Source organism: Cyrtonyx montezumae, unplaced genomic scaffold (genome assembly GCF_038088225.1).
Source record: "Cyrtonyx montezumae isolate F1298 unplaced genomic scaffold, pur_monq_1.0 scaffold_12, whole genome shotgun sequence".
Classification (NCBI taxonomy): Eukaryota; Metazoa; Chordata; class Aves; order Galliformes; family Odontophoridae; genus Cyrtonyx; species Cyrtonyx montezumae.
In genome coordinates this window covers 11,107,582-11,123,755 of record NW_027071848.1, presented here as the reverse complement: position 1 = coordinate 11,123,755, position 16,174 = coordinate 11,107,582, and the positions used below count along the sequence as shown (strand labels likewise).

The 16,174-nt window shown below is 40.6% G+C and overlaps 1 protein-coding gene across 1 annotated transcript; it reads left to right on the top strand.

The window, feature by feature from the left end:
- Positions 1-10,947: 10,947 nt before the first annotated feature.
- Positions 10,948-15,398, top strand: MMP7 (matrix metallopeptidase 7). The gene is made up of 6 exons (XM_065730340.1): positions 10,948-11,075; positions 11,592-11,815; positions 11,921-12,069; positions 13,841-13,966; positions 14,495-14,656; positions 15,224-15,398. The coding sequence occupies exons 1-6, from the start codon at positions 10,956-10,958 to the stop codon at positions 15,244-15,246; spliced, it is 804 nt and encodes a 267-aa protein (XP_065586412.1). The 5' UTR covers positions 10,948-10,955; the 3' UTR covers positions 15,247-15,398.
- The last annotated feature ends 776 nt before the right edge of the window (positions 15,399-16,174 follow it).

The window sequence follows — 16,174 nt, the reverse complement described above, 5'->3', positions numbered from 1 at the left end:
AGAATGAGGCAACATTTTTTCAATACATGAAAATAATAAAAAATACACTATTCATTGCAAGATAATTACTGGGGATATTCTAACACATTCCTTAACACTTTCCATTACAGTTGGCATCACAACTATTGTGACAAAATGCTGTGGCACCAGGATGCCCAGCCATGTGAAGGCATCTGCTGTGTTTAAAGACAGAGGAAGAGTGATGAGTGATGCCTGAAAGGAAAAGACTTCTCATTTTACCAGAGGCTGTGTCTCCCACACAGTATAGCAGCTTTTAGCAAAATAATAGTCATAATAATTCTGTCAAATTTAATAATGTCTGACCTTTCTTCTTTGAAAGAGCTACTGCTTTCAAATATATGTAACAAAATGAACAAAAATCTGTAACACAGAAGAATGAAGAGTGTATATATCACTATTTTACTTCCAGTAAAAAAATAAATAAATAAATCCTGTTGTTATGACTACTGCACTGTGTCCTTACTGATATCCATTTAATTAACTTCATATTCTCTTCTGCAATACAATTTCCTTCTGGAACATGTTATATACTGCCAGGAAGAGATGGCTCAATAAATTGTATGACAAGCAACATGTCATCTCTACAAGGTGAAACTCCTAAAATGGAACAATATCTAACAGGAAAAGATATCCATATTCTGCATTTGATCAAATTACTCCCAAACAGTAACCCAAACTCACAAAAAGAGGTGTGTGTGCTCTGTCTGATTCTTTTTTATTTGTAACACCAGCTGGTGGTTTTGTAAGTGGGCTTTCATGTCAGTCCCAAAGCTGTTCACATCCCCACAGTCTGGCTCTGCAGGCCATGTGTGCACTGTTCTTCCCTGCAAGAGCCAGTGCTTCAGCATGCAGGGATGGGGAATCCTTACAACACTGCAAGAAAGTTCCTGGCAACACATGGATCAAGAATCCAAACCATAGAGTCCATTTAATTTTAGGTATAGTTTTAATACAAAAATGGAGTAAATATTATAATGATCCCTTTATTTATCATTTAATAAATAATGGTGCCTGTATAGCTACAGACAACTCACTAGAATCAGGTGTTTTCTGATCAAGCTCTTTAAAACAAAACACATATGCTCACTGGCATATGTCTTCACTGTATGAAGTACAATACCTGTACTTCACATTAAATGCTTAGTTAACAGGTAATGGCTGTGGTGGATTTTGTTTCCTAACTGTAGCGCATAAAACACTTTCTAGCATTTGTTTTTAATGTCTGTGTGAATACTTATTTCCAGTATTAATCATTCACATTGCACACTAGGAATTGATATGTCCTTGTGTTTATTCCATGTATGAATATATCAAGAATATCTTAATAACAAAGCCCCAGCAAAACAGCATTGGCTCTTGCTGGTGATCAGCTTCACTTGGGTTACCTGCAGGATGCTGACATGAGATGTTCTCACTCCATGCAGAAGAAGAAGATGTTAGAAAGAACATGATGTTATGATGTGGAATATTAATAATACAACAAAAATCATAGAACCATAACAGGAAGCTACATTTCTTTCTAAGGAAATAAAACTAATTGCTTTGAATGAGACACTAATGTGTAACATCCTAGTTTTTAGTAACATGTTCAGATGGAACTTGGCTAGGCTTTTGTTAAAATGGAGTGGCATGGGTAGGTGTAATATTAATCACATCTGATCATTTTAAACATTATCTACAATGCTTACAAGAGAACTTCAGCATTAGGTAAAAGTAGCTGTCAAAATTATGACACTAAATCAAGTCAAAACACTGAAGGAGATGTCTGGCACTACAGTAACTTCTCCAGGAACCATAGCTGTGCTCTGGATGATCAGTAACTGAGCCATGTGTTGAGGCTGAACTGTAATGGGCAATGTGATCCCATGGAGGAAGTGAATGTCGCCATGTTTTATCACGTGCTTTGCCAACCTATGTCTCAAGGCCATATTGCCACATTTCACACTGACTAGATTACTCAGTTTGCTAAAATTAGATTTTTCAACATCTAAGGAGTCGGTATCATTGTTTTGTGATCCCTTCTGTCATTACACAGAATTAATAAAATCAGTCATAACAAACTTTCACACACCTCACATGACTCCATCAATTCTTTTAAGGGCAGAATTGATACAGGATTTTTCTGTCATTTTCTTCTCTCCACCACAATCACAGGTTCATTTATTGTTATAATTTTGGATTTTATAATACTTGATACTTTAAGCATCTCAGAAACACTAGGTTAATTTGCAGCATTCCTTCTATGTCTGTGGCCCTTTTAAAGGCAATTCAGTCCACTTTCATCTGTGTGACTTAAGCTGTCTCAGAATCTCAGAATTAGAGGATGGCTGAGTTTGGAAGAGACTTCAGGGTTCCTCTGGCCCAATCCCTCCTCCAGTAGGGACACCCAGAGCAGAGTGCCCAGGGCTATGTCCAAGCAGCTTTGGGAAATCTCCCAGGAGGAGACCTCACAGCCTCTGGGCATCCTGTGCCAGTGCTCTGTCACTGCACGGCATAACATTCTTCTTGTGTTCAGAGGGAAGCTCCTGTGTGTCAGTTTGTGATTATTATCTCTTCCTTTGGCACTGGGCACCACTGAGCAGAGTCAGGCTCCATTCTCTTTGCATCCTCTCCTCACATATTTACAGATACTGACGAGGTCGCACTGAGTCTCTTCTTCTCCATGCTGAGCAGTCCCAGCTCTCAGCATCATGTTTCTCTACTGTTGTAGAATTGTTTTTCCCCAGTCCCAAAGGGTTGTACTCTATAATAGTTAAACAGTAATATACCTTAAATTGTGGGGAGGCGGGTGATGTGTCTCAGCAGAGGTGACAGCAACAAGAAAGACAAGTCATGTTCTGGACGACCTTGTACATTTGTCACACCATGAAATGGAGAGTGTCTGAATTTGCTCATCCACATGAACTGGTAGATTACAACCAGGGCAATGTGTACAGAGCTGAAAAGAATCTTTAATAGCACAAAGTTTGTCCCAAATGGCTCCCACAGGAACAGAAAAATCACTGTATGCATGTTTGTCAGGACCCACTGAACAGATGTGAGGCTGCAGGTGGCAGTTTCCTGTATCACATCATTACCAGTGATGAAATGTGGTGTCAGCACTACAAGCAGAAGTAAAAACAGCTGTGCATGGAGTGGTGATGTGCACTCCCCATCAAAGAAAAGGGAAGAAAAGTTGCAATCCGCAGCAGGTAAAGTGATAAGCACTGTCTTTTAAGATAGTAAAGGGGCGATCCTTCTGGATTTCCTGGAAACCAGAAAAATCATCAATTCTGACTGCTTCAATGACTAAGGTGAAGGCTCAAACTTCCAGAGTCAGGTTAGAGAAGAAGACAACCAAACTCTTGCAACACAAAAACACCAGACCCAACTTACCAGTTTGAAAACCATGGATCACACTGCCATTTCGGCTAGACTCTCCTACCTCACTCACTGTATAGCTCTGATTCAGTGCCTCCTGACTTGCATCTGTTCTTTTCAATGACAGACAGACTGCATGGGCAACATTTTCCTAGCAACACCATCAAAGAAGCAGTGAAAAAGTGTGTGGCTTCCACTGGTGCAGATTTTTATAAGCGTGACATGCGGCTCTTGTTCATCAGTGGCGAAGGTGTGCAGCTCATGGTGGTGACTATGCTGAAAAACAATGTTTCGTAGTTGAGAATGTGCTCTATCAAATAGTGTTGCTGTGCTCCTTGTATTTGTTGTAGTTCCCATGGGAATAAATAGGAGCCATTACTTTCAGAGTAACCTATGTAATTAATGTAACTGACCTCAGTATTTTCAATCAGACATCCTGAACAAAAGCCTAACAAGATGTAGATTTTGCTTTTTCTCAAGGAACCATGGTAGTAAGGCAATGAATGACACTTCATAAAGAAGACTAATAATTCTAAAACCACTGGTGTCAGTAAGTGTACGATGCATCTGTTCACTCAAGACTGGGACTATTGCTCATATTAACCACAGGAAAAGACATCACTGCTTGAGAGGAACATTCACATCACTGAAGTGAGTACTTTCTGTCCCAGAATTTGTGAAGCCATCAAAATCCAAAGTGCAATATCTGTAACAGCCAACGCAGGCTAACATCTTTCTGTTGCAATTAGTATACACTAATTTTAAGCAACAGAAAAAATACCACATGGTGGGCTTGGTATTTTTCAACTTATAATAGTATAGTCACCGATCTCCCAGTGCAGTCTGTCGGCACAGTCCTTCCACTCTTTTTAGAGCAGTAAATGACAACTACCTCTGGAGCAAACCAGATAAAAATCCAGCTGGGGCAGGTCATATTCATACATGTTGCAGTCACAAATTAAATCTAACTGTAAAAGCCTGCTTATTTGTAGCAAAATGCTGCATTATTTTTCAGTCATCAGGCAGGTTAGCCAGGTTAGTTTCCACCTTCTATAAAAATGTAAACTTGTGTTACGTAAGTACACAAACTATGAGCCTACAGTAGTTTTGGGACACAGAACCAAGACTGGGGAGTGTCTTCCTTAAATGTGTAATCTTCCTTTGCTACACATTATTGTAAAGAAACAAAGGATTAAAATACACAGCAGCCTTTTATTCCTGACCCATGTCCACATATCAGTTATAATTGCTTCTAGAGGAAATGTAGTGATGACAACTTGATTTTAAAGGGCCAGGATGATGGGTGTACCTCTGGTAGTATTTTGCTCCCACATCTAAACTATAATATAGACATATACTTTGGTGTCTGGGAAGTCTAGGCAGACTTTCAGCAATAACTGGACTGTGATGTGAAATTCCCCCAACACGTTTTTTTCCCTGAAAGCTCTATAGGTACTGGGCTGACCCTGATGCTGCCAGATGCCAATCCAGCTGGTCTCTTGCTACTTGCCTCAACAGGACTGGGGGAGAGAATATGATGAAGGTTGGGGAAGATTAATTTTATTTACTGTCAAATAAAAATATAGCAGTGAGAAATAAAGGCAAAACTAAAATCACCTTCTCTACCAGTCTCTGTTAAACTATTTCACTCCTCACTCTTCTGCCACTCCTACAAGCTCAAGGGGCACAAAATGATGTGGTCAGTTCATAACACTTCGTGTTGACCCTTCCTCCACACACTCTTCTGCTCTTGTCTGAGTCTCATACAGACTTTCACCAAATGTCTTTGTTGTTCCCAAGGGCTCCAGTTCTTCATGAACTGCTCCAGTGTGGATCCCCATGTGCACATTCCTTCCAGCTCTCCTGCCCCACTGTGGGCTGCTCTCCACAGGCTTCAGCAGCCCCAGCCCAGGTCCTGCTCTGTGGGCTCTCCGTGGGTTGCAGGCTCCTTCAGGGCACAGCTACTGCTGCACTGTATGAACTGAAAAAATCAAGATTTTCATTCAAAAAGTCTCAAGAATTATGTCATCTTCAAAAGTTATTTGATGGAGAACAAATGAACAACTGAAACATTGAGAAGTCTTTCTATTCTCATGGTATACTTTTCTATCAGAGAAACTTATCACATTGTCTTATCAATTCAGCTTTCCAACAGCAAAATGTTCCACATTTCAGATTTCTTTTTTCTTTTTTTATTTTTAAATTCACTGAATAAACTGGAAAAAAAATCTGGGAAGGATAATTAGAGGTCATCTAGACCAAAAAATATGGACCTTGATAGAAATCAGCTGTTTCTCTCAGCGCCTGTGGGTGAACTCTCTTTAGTCCCATGGACATATTTGGACCAATTTCTGTATGTGGTCTCTGCTTGGAGCTCCTTCTAAATAGGGAAATGCCTTGCTCTGTAGCCACACTCTGCCACCAGCCTCCAGGGTTTGTGAAGCATGAGGGCAGCTGACACCAGTAACAACACAGGAAGAGGCAACTGTAAGTACTTCAGCCTTTTTATGTCCTCAATCATTAATTTCCCTGGGCTGCTGAGTCGTGCAACCACAGTTTCCATAGTCTGCCAGTGTAGTCTGCCACAGCCCCTTTGCTGCCAATGTACTTATTGCCCTTCACATCCATCACTTCTTTCAGTTCTAGCTCATTTCTGTTTTCTCAGAATGCATCCCTGCATGCCCCTCAGCTAGCCCATCTCCACGTATATCTCCTGTCAGTCCCTTCTTTGCATTTGAGCTCACTCTGGAGTTGCCTGTTCATTCATGCTGGATTTCTGCCATGTCTGCTGGAGCTTCTTCACATCCAGGTGGACTACTGTGGCTTCATCCTAACTGTCTCACTGGGTACAGACGTAAGCAAACATCAAATTGAATTCCAACCTCAGAGTTACTCTTTCCTCACAGGGGTGGAATTTGGCACTGCTGCACAACAGGCAGATGTGTAAAACCCAGCAGAAGGACATGGATGCCTTAAGGAACATGAGTATATTAAAGGAAAAGGTTATAATGCTAAGCCATCTCTGCTCTTCTGCTGGTATGTGACTGAACAGACTTAACTAATTTTCTGAAATTTCTTCTCCTGCTTTTCCTTGTATTTCTGATTTGGTTAGTCACATGGGATCTGGTTAAGCAACCACTCATGCTGGTGAGCAGCTATGTGAATAACTGTGCAGAAGTTAGCAAGACTGCTTTGTGACTCAGTCTTCACCACTAGAGTGCAAGCAGCTCTTAGTGGGCTGTGCAGCTTTGTAAAGCTTGTGTTGCTTTTTAATGGTGTCAAGGTCAAAATGCAGCATTCTAGAAAACTCAGCATGACTTGCTTTTTTTTCTCCTTATTTTGGGTAACATTTAGTGTGGACACCTGAGTGCAGTATATCTTTCCATACTACTTCAACGTATTCTGCCTGCCCCTGCAACACCACTGCACAACCAGTCCATTTTAAATGGGACTCTGCTACTTATCTCAGAGATTTGCTTCATTACTAGAAATCTGAGGCTGCTTTAGGCCAAGTGTGAACTTAAAGGTTTCCTGCATTAAGTTATATGTCTTTATCAAGGCAAGATATAAGCACTGCATCTTGGCCCACTCCAGCATTGAGACAGACTTACAAATAAAGAATTCACAAATGAAAGTGCATCTAGGAGGTCATGCCCCAGCTCCTGTGCCAGCAAGGTTTGCATCCATACTGCAGTGAAATGCGGCTGGTTGACCTTCTGCCCTTTTCCCTTCTTTCTGTCTGAAAGATTGCATTCACCCAAGGGTTATATCTTATGACTTCAATTTAAATTGAATAAAGCAAATTATTATGAGGAAAATTTTGGGAGATCTCTATGTTTCTCTTACCTGGAAACTTCTTTTCCTTGGCATTGAACAAGGAAGCAAACAAATTCAACAAGACAGGATGTCAAACCTAACACAGGTGGGATACTTCCTTTGTGATTTGCTGTGCAAGATGCTTATTGTAAGAATTTTTCTCCACATTTATGTCCTTTTCCCACATGATGACCCAGACAAACTGTTCTAAATAGAAAGTCATTGAATACAAAGCAACTCTAAACAACAATAAGATCATAAATCCACAAGCTGAGATTGCTTAATTAATTGTAAGCTAAGTCTGTTAGATCTTGTCACGTTGTTTGTGCTGAACTCAAATACATAATCCCTTCCTCAGGCCTTTCTTCCCCTAAAGCCATGGGGTGTGAGGTACATCCTGCTGAGAAATAGCTTAATGCAGCTTGATCCAGATGAACAGAGGGAAGAACTGGATTGTCTCCCTCCGGGGATGGGCAATGGTGAGAGGCCAAGGCAGGACCTCAGTGGCTGGGCAGCAGTAACTGCAGTTGTCTGTTCTCACACAAAGGAGATAAGAATCCCTGGATTCCTTGTGCCAAGGGACTATCAAAGAAATCCCATCATGGTTAATACCTATGGAAGTGGATTGCAGACACCATGAAAATGGGGCACCCTCTAGAGTCAAGAATTAGTCAAGAAAAATGGCCATCAATAACCATGAGGGGACTCTGCATTTGTGTTGCTCAGAGGTAGTTCTGCATCCAGAAGGACTGCACCATGCAAAGCTGAGACAAGGATACCAAAGCTTTGTTTTGCGGAAAAATACCAGCCAGGTCACAAATGCAAGTTTGAAATATTTTTTTTAGCCTTATTAAATAACCAGATAACAAAACAAAAGGTATCAAGTGTCCTAGAGACCATAAAAATCCAGGTCTATCCGGTTTGTTAAGAGCTTATAGGTGATATTGCATAATTCACAGGTGACCCAAACAAAACATTTCCCAGAAATTTTTGCCCACTCCTTTTGCCTGTTCTTCCATGGCCAAAAACTGATCTCTACACAACTGATAGCTCACTCCCCATCTGCAGTAGGATCCATGAACTAGTAGAAAGAGCAAAATCGAAGAAACTCATTGATTGAGATAAAAAAAAAAAAATTAGTAAGTGAAGAAACTAGGGGGAAAAAAAAGAAAGAAGTTATGTCAAGGCAATCTCTCATCACCTCCCTCAAGCACATTGATGTCAAGCTAGTCTCCAAAAAATTGCCACCTCAGAATGTTCCCTCCTTCTTCTTCTGCTAGCCCAATTTTATTTCTGAACATGACATAATATCATGTAGATATCCCTTTGGCAAATTCACATCAGTTGTCCTAGCTTTGTCCTTTCCTAGTTTTTTGTCCAACTTCATCCTATTCAATAGGGAAAACAGAAAGCTTTGCTCTTGTGCAAATACTGCTCACCAATACATAAAGCACTGATCAACACTTCTAACCACAAATCCCCAAACCATGTAGTCTGCTACACATAACACTAACCATATCGCAGTCAGACCCACTGCATTCACAAAGACAACTTAGCAACTCTTGACACACATCAAACCCAGTGTTGGCCACACTCAGGTTAGCCAGAATCCAGCTGAGCCTCCTGTCCAAGTCAAATGACCAGGAAACAGAGATTCACCACTGAATCACTCAGTTTTACTTCACTTTTTCATCCCACTGCAGAGCACTAAATCACCCCTGTCCAGAGGAGGTTCAGGATTTTATAGCTCTGTATATAATTTTCCCTAGGCCAAAAAGACTCTGATGCTCATCAAGGGGTTCTTCAAAGGACATGATTTCATGGAGTACCCCTGTTCACAGTAGAGTTACTCACCTCAAAAAATATCAGGGTGTAAAGGTTTCAGTGGCAATATTCCAGCCCTCCTCAATTGACTTCATGGTGCACTTCTATTTTAATTGTGTGGCTACAGTTACTGCAGCCATTATTTCTTCCAGCCTCTTTGAACTTCCTCTACCGTCTGGCATAGGCATAGGTTCTCTGCTGAATGTAAGTGATGTGTCTATTATAGGGCAGGAAATGGTTTTTCACAACCCACAACATTTTTTGTCATTCAAAACCAAGGTAAAAAGACTGTGTAAAACTAATGCAGTTATATCATAAAAATAACATCAATTTCCTTTTGATATTGATCTTCTTATTATAATCAGATTTATTCCCAATGATTTTGAGGAAAAAAAAAGAAAAAGAAAAACAGAAAATTCATTTTCATGGGAAGATTTTTGTTTCAATTTAATATTCACATTCACTGAAATCTTCTCTCTTTTTTGAAACAAAAATTAAAAAAAGAACTATTAGTGATAGGCACATGGTTGGAATGGATGATCTTGCAGCTCTTTTCCAGTCTTGGTGATTCTATGATTCTATGGAAAAGGAAGAGATTTGACAAATTTTGAGGAGAAAAGAAAATAGAGCATAAAATCTGACCTTTCTCACCAAGCTCTCACACTTAAACTCTCATTTTCAGCTGGGTCCATGGCCCAGTTAAAGATACAAGGGAGTTGCTCAATAGTCTGTCAATTGTAGTGGGGCTTCAAATTCTTATGAAGTATGTGAGGAATTAATCAGTATCACACCCAAGACTCAGAGAGCTCAAAGAGGCTTAAACACATCTCACCTGCTACCCAGACCATGGTCCAGATTCTACTTGACTGCCACAATCAGATATAAAGCCAGTTGCTGAAGAAGAAGAAGCCAAACCTGCTTCTAGCTGATCAGCTTTTGTCATCACGTTTCCCAGTTTCAAAATTCACAGGTTTCCTGTAGGCCTACCAAAAATGTACAGAAGTGATCATACAAAGAGCCAGTCCTTTGACAACTATTTCTGAAGTTCTCCTGCATAATTCAGCAGTTTTTTTGGTACGGATCATCTCTCCCTGAAATCAGAAGTCTTTCTAACCAGTCAGAAGTATATGAATTAAATCAGTAACCCAGAAACTCATCCACTGATGTTCACTTACACCCACATGAGCTATCCTGTTGTGAGAAGCAGTATTTTTCTGTGTAATTCCTTCTGAATTAGAGATGACACTGTCACAGAAATGCACAGTCTGAAAAAAAATCACAAATCAGCTTGCAGACTGCTGTTTCCATTTCTCAAAACCTATCACTTCCAGTGGGATTTACCTAAGTACAGGTGAGAAAGAGCTAGTCTCAGGGGACAAGGCAAGTCCACTCAGCATTGGTTTCCTTCACCATGGTCCTCCAGCAGGTTGCACTGGTAGAAGTGGAAGTAGATGACTACATACTTGTCAGGGTAAACTCTATTTTTTCTTGGAGGCTTTCACATATTCTTCTCTGGTGAGATAGAGCACCCATCCATCTCATCTCTGCCCCTGCATCAACACAGGCAAGTTGTTAGACCAAAGTACTGCAAAATTGTGTATAAGGAACTTGGGGGAAATGTAGTAAGAGGTGATTATACGGTGACTATATCAGTGAAGTTACAGAAAGTGAACTCTGCAACCCTGTGGTTTCACTTCTAAAATAATATGAAAAGAGAGAGCCAAAACTGGCTGCTAGCCGTGACATGACATCAACAGGGAAGTCAAAGGGAGTATTTGTTTAACATGCTTTCATTTATTTCTTAGAGTAGCCATGCCACTGCATTAATACCACTGAAAACTGAGTCACGTACATGCTTGCCGCATGGAGCTCGCAAGATCTATATAAGCTCTGCTCTTGGGAGACATTCTCTGCAGCAGTGAGGCTCCTTGGCAATGCTGGTCACTATGCAATACCTCCTACTTTGTGCTGCCATTCTCCTACCTCAGAGCCTTCCTTTTCCAGTACAGCATAAACCAGCATTATGGAGCAACACAGACTTAGACATCGCACAGGTACGTTACCAGGAAGACAACATAACTGCACTGTGAATAGCCTGATTTTTTAATTAGCTTTTGCATTCCTTTCCTGTCTGTTTATATTATCTTCTCTTAATTTTTGCAGAGGTGACATAGAACTACTTAAACTTGCTGATTGGCTTAAACAGCCTAAGTCAAACTTGCAAAAAGAGATGGAGTTGCAACTGGTAAATAGTGGGGGGCATACAGCTTTTAAAACATCACAATAATATTTTTAAACTATTTTGGAGCTCTGTGAATTTGAATACTCACTAAACTGCACTTACTTGAAGGGACTGCTTGCTAACAATGTTTTACTGTTCAACTCTTTTCATGTATGTTGGTCTGTACTACAGTAAAAATGTCATTTTTTAAACTGAAATGGGATAAAAAAAAATACATCTAAGTGAGCCATGACTGCAGGACAATGAAGCAGTTCAATCAAATGTAAAATGCAATTGCTGAAAGAACGAGGGTATACATACTAATTCTTGTTTTCCTTTCCTCTTCCAGACATATCTTAACAAATTCTTTCCACTTCTTGAAAAACACCCTGTCATCAGCCTAGAAGAAAGGATTAAAGAAATGCAGAAGTTTTTCCACCTGACTGTAACTGGAAAATTAAATGCAGAAACAAAAAACATAATGGAACAGCCCAGATGCGGAATCCCTGATATAGCAAACTACCAAACGTTTTCTGGAAGTCCACGATGGAAGAAGAAATACTTGACCTACAAGTTAGTGGTGTTTTAGATTTATAGAGAAAGGAGTAGTTTTGAGATTAACTATGCAGGTTTCCTTCACAGCTTAAATGTCATTTATCTGTTTCCTTTTGCTGTTAGGATTGTTAATTACACACCTGATCTACCCCGAGAATATGTGGATTATGCAATTAGAAGGGCTTTGATGGTATGGAGTGATGTGACTCCATTGCACTTCAAAAAAGTTACCAGGGGACCTGCAGACATCGTGATTAAATTTGCACGCCGTGGTGAGACTATATGATTTTTAAAATGCAGTGCTCCTTGTCTGACTTACAGCATGTGCTCTTATAGCCAGAGGCTTAAGAAAGAATAACAAGTTTGGAATTACCAATATCTTTGCTTAGAGTTTGCCATCAGTTTTATATAACATGAATCAGTTTAAATCCTATGTAACCATTAGAAAATCCATTAGGAGTTACAGTTGTGAAAGGGAGGGAGAATTCAACTCCAAACTGGGGCAGAGCACCAATTTTAGATGCTCTGGTGTCCATCTGTCCATCTGAAAAGCAGTGCAAACCAAATAAAAGAGAATAGGTCTGTAGAGGAAAACAGCTGTGCTGAAGATCCAGCATCCACAAAGCTGAATTCAGACAGGCTCAGGCAGCTTCAGTTTGGACTAGCTCCAATTTGGTTATCTGGACTGAGCATCTTTTGCAAAGCTGGGGTGCATTAAGGTTCACAGAATCACAGAGTTGTAGGGGTTGGAAGGGACCTCCAGAGATCGAGTCCAGCCCCCATGCGAAGCAGCTCCCTACAGCAGGCTGCACAGGTAGGCATTCTGGTGGCTTTTAAATATCTCCATGGAAGAAGAATCCACAGCCTCCCTGGGTAGCCTGTTCCAAGCTCTCTGAGTTAGTCACAGAGAGGATCTTCTCATTGATTTTCTCCTAGAAGTAATCTCACTGGTGGACCCTAAGACTGCAAGGTCTTAGAGACAGAGGATGATAAATAGGGATGATCATTAGGGTCATTTCAGATGCTCACTTGTGATTCAGGCTAATAAGTGAACGTAGGCATGTCTTTTACTTAAGTCTGGCACCCAAACTGACTCAGCATAGCCAAACTGAATGCCTACTTTAAGGTCAGCTGACTTGCTCTCTAGACCCATTAATGATATTTACTAGACCTCCAGCAATGGGAAGTGAAGATCAGACTCCTGGTTTACATCACACATAACAGCATATAATCACCAAAACATGCTGAGCTCCTGCTTTGATCCTGGGAAGCATGTTGCTAGGAAGAGTCCATTATTGTTCCAGTCAAAGAGAGAAAGGATTCTCCAAGCCAGAATGGGTTTTAACCCCTTGTCATGCAGCAGGACTAGGTCTCTCTGCCTGTGCTAGCTCTGCCTCAGGGTCCATCCCCATGGTCTGAGGAAAAGGACAAATACGGGTATTCAGTACCTCAGAAATTCTCAGTCAAGTTGAAGATCTCTCAGTGGGAGGGGAAAATTTTCTGATTTGGTTCAAATATCCTGTATCTCCATGTAGGGACTGGTAGCACCCAAAAGCACTGTGGTAGCAGTAGGTAATAGACCATACTAAGACTGGGGAGAAAAGAACTTAGCTATTCAAATACAGTTTTCTGTACCCCAAACAATTGGCTTCCACTACAGTCAGTACAAGTGAGGGTCTAAAACTGCACAGCACTGATCTACAGTGAAAACATTCAGGGGCTTATAACGTCTAGCATTAAGGATTTATTCTGAAATAAACACTAAATGCTGCCTCAGAAACAGGTTTCTGGCAGAGGCTCAGCTGCCTCTGAAGCACGCAGAAGTTCCAATTTTTGAGTCTCATTTTTGGATCTAAGTCTTGAATTTGGAAAAGGTTTCTTAAAGCCTTGCTCTCCATTTCCACAAATTTGCTGTTATAAATAGGATTGTTTTTTAAAGAATAATGAAAAAAAGTAGCACAAACAAGCAACATGCTTCAGTTTGCTGAGTGTAGGAATTAGAGCTCATTCTATCTGATGACAATTCTTCCTTCTCAAATGCAGCGCATGGTGACGGATATCCTTTTGACGGAAGAAGTGGCACATTAGCTCATGCTTTTGAACCTGGAGAGGGGCTAGGTGGAGATGCTCATTTTGATGATGATGAAAGGTGGTCAAAATACAATCAAGGTAAAATTCATTTGTGTTTGTGAAGGGGGAAGAGCAAATCTTGCATATTTGTGTCACAAGAACACAGCCATAGGAAATGTTTTCAATAACACTTCATGCTTCAGTACCACTTCAGTATCAACCTTTCCTTCTTTTCAACTACTGAAGTCCTTGTGCTTCCTCATTATTAGCAGTTACATAATGCTTGGTCTGTCTGGATTTCAAAGCAACTTTCACAGGCCACGCAAGGATCATGATCCTCTGTTTTCTACATGAAGTATGAAAAGATGTGACTTGCTTGTAGGAGTAGGGTTGATTGAAATAAGAGGGAGAAAGAGACTCGGAGTCTCTATGTGTGTACCCAAGGGAAAACAATATTTTTATTAAAATATTACAGTTAAATGAGAAAGTTCATTATGAAGTAATCAAAACACCAGTGCTTCAGTTCAACTGAATGAAAGACACTAAATGTCCTGCTTCTTGGATTCTTTACATGTTAAAAAGAAATGCGCAACCTTTAACATACTTTTCCATGCCTTTATGCTGCAGGAGTTAATTTATTCCTTGTTGCTGCTCATGAATTTGGCCATTCTCTGGGACTTGCTCATTCAAATGTCCGTGGAGCCCTGATGTACCCTCTCTACTCGTATGTGAACCCAGAAACCTTCACACTTCCTCAGGATGATAGGCAAGGAATTCAGAAGTTATATGGTAAATTCATTTGATTTTCATGATAAAACTTAACAGTGTATAGGTTTCACTACTCTCCCTGACTGCAGGGGCTTCCTTGTACTGCCAAAAAGAAAGGAGTAAATCTCAGAAAATAAATAAATAAATAAAACACATTCCTGGATACACCATCCACTATTTCTGTTCCATAGCATGTCCTCATTGCAACCAAAAGCTGACGGAGAGGCAGTGCAGCGGCCTGTCACACTGTCTTCCTGCACACCTGTGCCTTACCTGACACATCCCATGGACCTTACTCTGTAAATGAGCTATTTCAGCAAGTGGGGATATTGGCTGAGTTTTGGATATTGCTCCCCAGGAAAATGATACCATCCTAATAACCAAGTCAATGGGGCAGATTAGTGAAAGCAACAACTACTCAGAAGTAATAGTGCAGCATAGCTGGAACAGACCTCGTGGGATAAACTTTGCCATTTCCTTTAGGCACCATTTTCATCAGGGCATTCTAGAGGAACACTGGAAATAAAAGAGTAGTTTGTGTTCTCTATTTCCAGCATAGTCTCAACATCTTGTGTTTTATTCCCACAGGGAGAAAGTCAGCAAACTCTTGAAGAAGGTGTTTCAAAAAGACAAAGAATTCAGACCTGAGAGCTTTGGTATTCCAAAACCACTTAAATGCTCTGGATAATTACACACCTAAGTGCCACCTTCTTTCTTGAACTTTTCATGATTTGTTTACACATTATCCGATTTCACACGACAATTAAAAAAAATCAAACATCTTGTATACTTTGTTGTCTAATGCTTGCTGTTGTTTTTTCTCTTCTGGCATTTCACTGGTGTATTGAATAACTCCTACATGTACACTAGACAGAAAAATACTCTCCTGAATAGAGGTGTAGGTACCTAAAGAGTCTTTGTGCATCTTCTGCTGGAGTTACAAGCCCTTCTGCTGGCTCACTTCCAGTTCCCGAACATGTCCTGTCCCTTCTCAGTCACTGCTGCTGACTTCTCAGAATCACAACGTTTTTACTTTATGGCTCACACAGAAGCCTGGAAACACCTCCTCTCTGCCAGAGCTGTTGTCCTGGGCACCTGAGCTGCTCTATGATGCAGTGTGGGAGATGTGACACAGGGAGATGTGTCAGTGTCTCTCAAAATCCAGGACAAAATGGCCACAGCTCTCTGGCTCCTTGAGCAAAGCACCACCTGAGAAATCTCAAAGTCTCCACTGGGTTTGGTCACAGGATGAGATGGAAAGGGTTCTACAAGTACAGCTTTGCACGCAGGCACTGATGTACAAACACTTAAGCTATCTTTTCCCCATTCAGCATGGCAAAATGTTACAAGATGAATACTCTTTCCAATAGGAGTTCTTGTGTTCCCTCTTGTGGAGAGAAAGCTGCTTCTACTTCAGCACCTTTGCAAAGTGACAGCATTTCCCAATATATACCCAAAAGTAATGGCTGAAGTAGGTCACTGAGACGTCTAGAGTGTCAAGATGATATAAACATAGGCTTTGAAACATTTTCCTTGAGG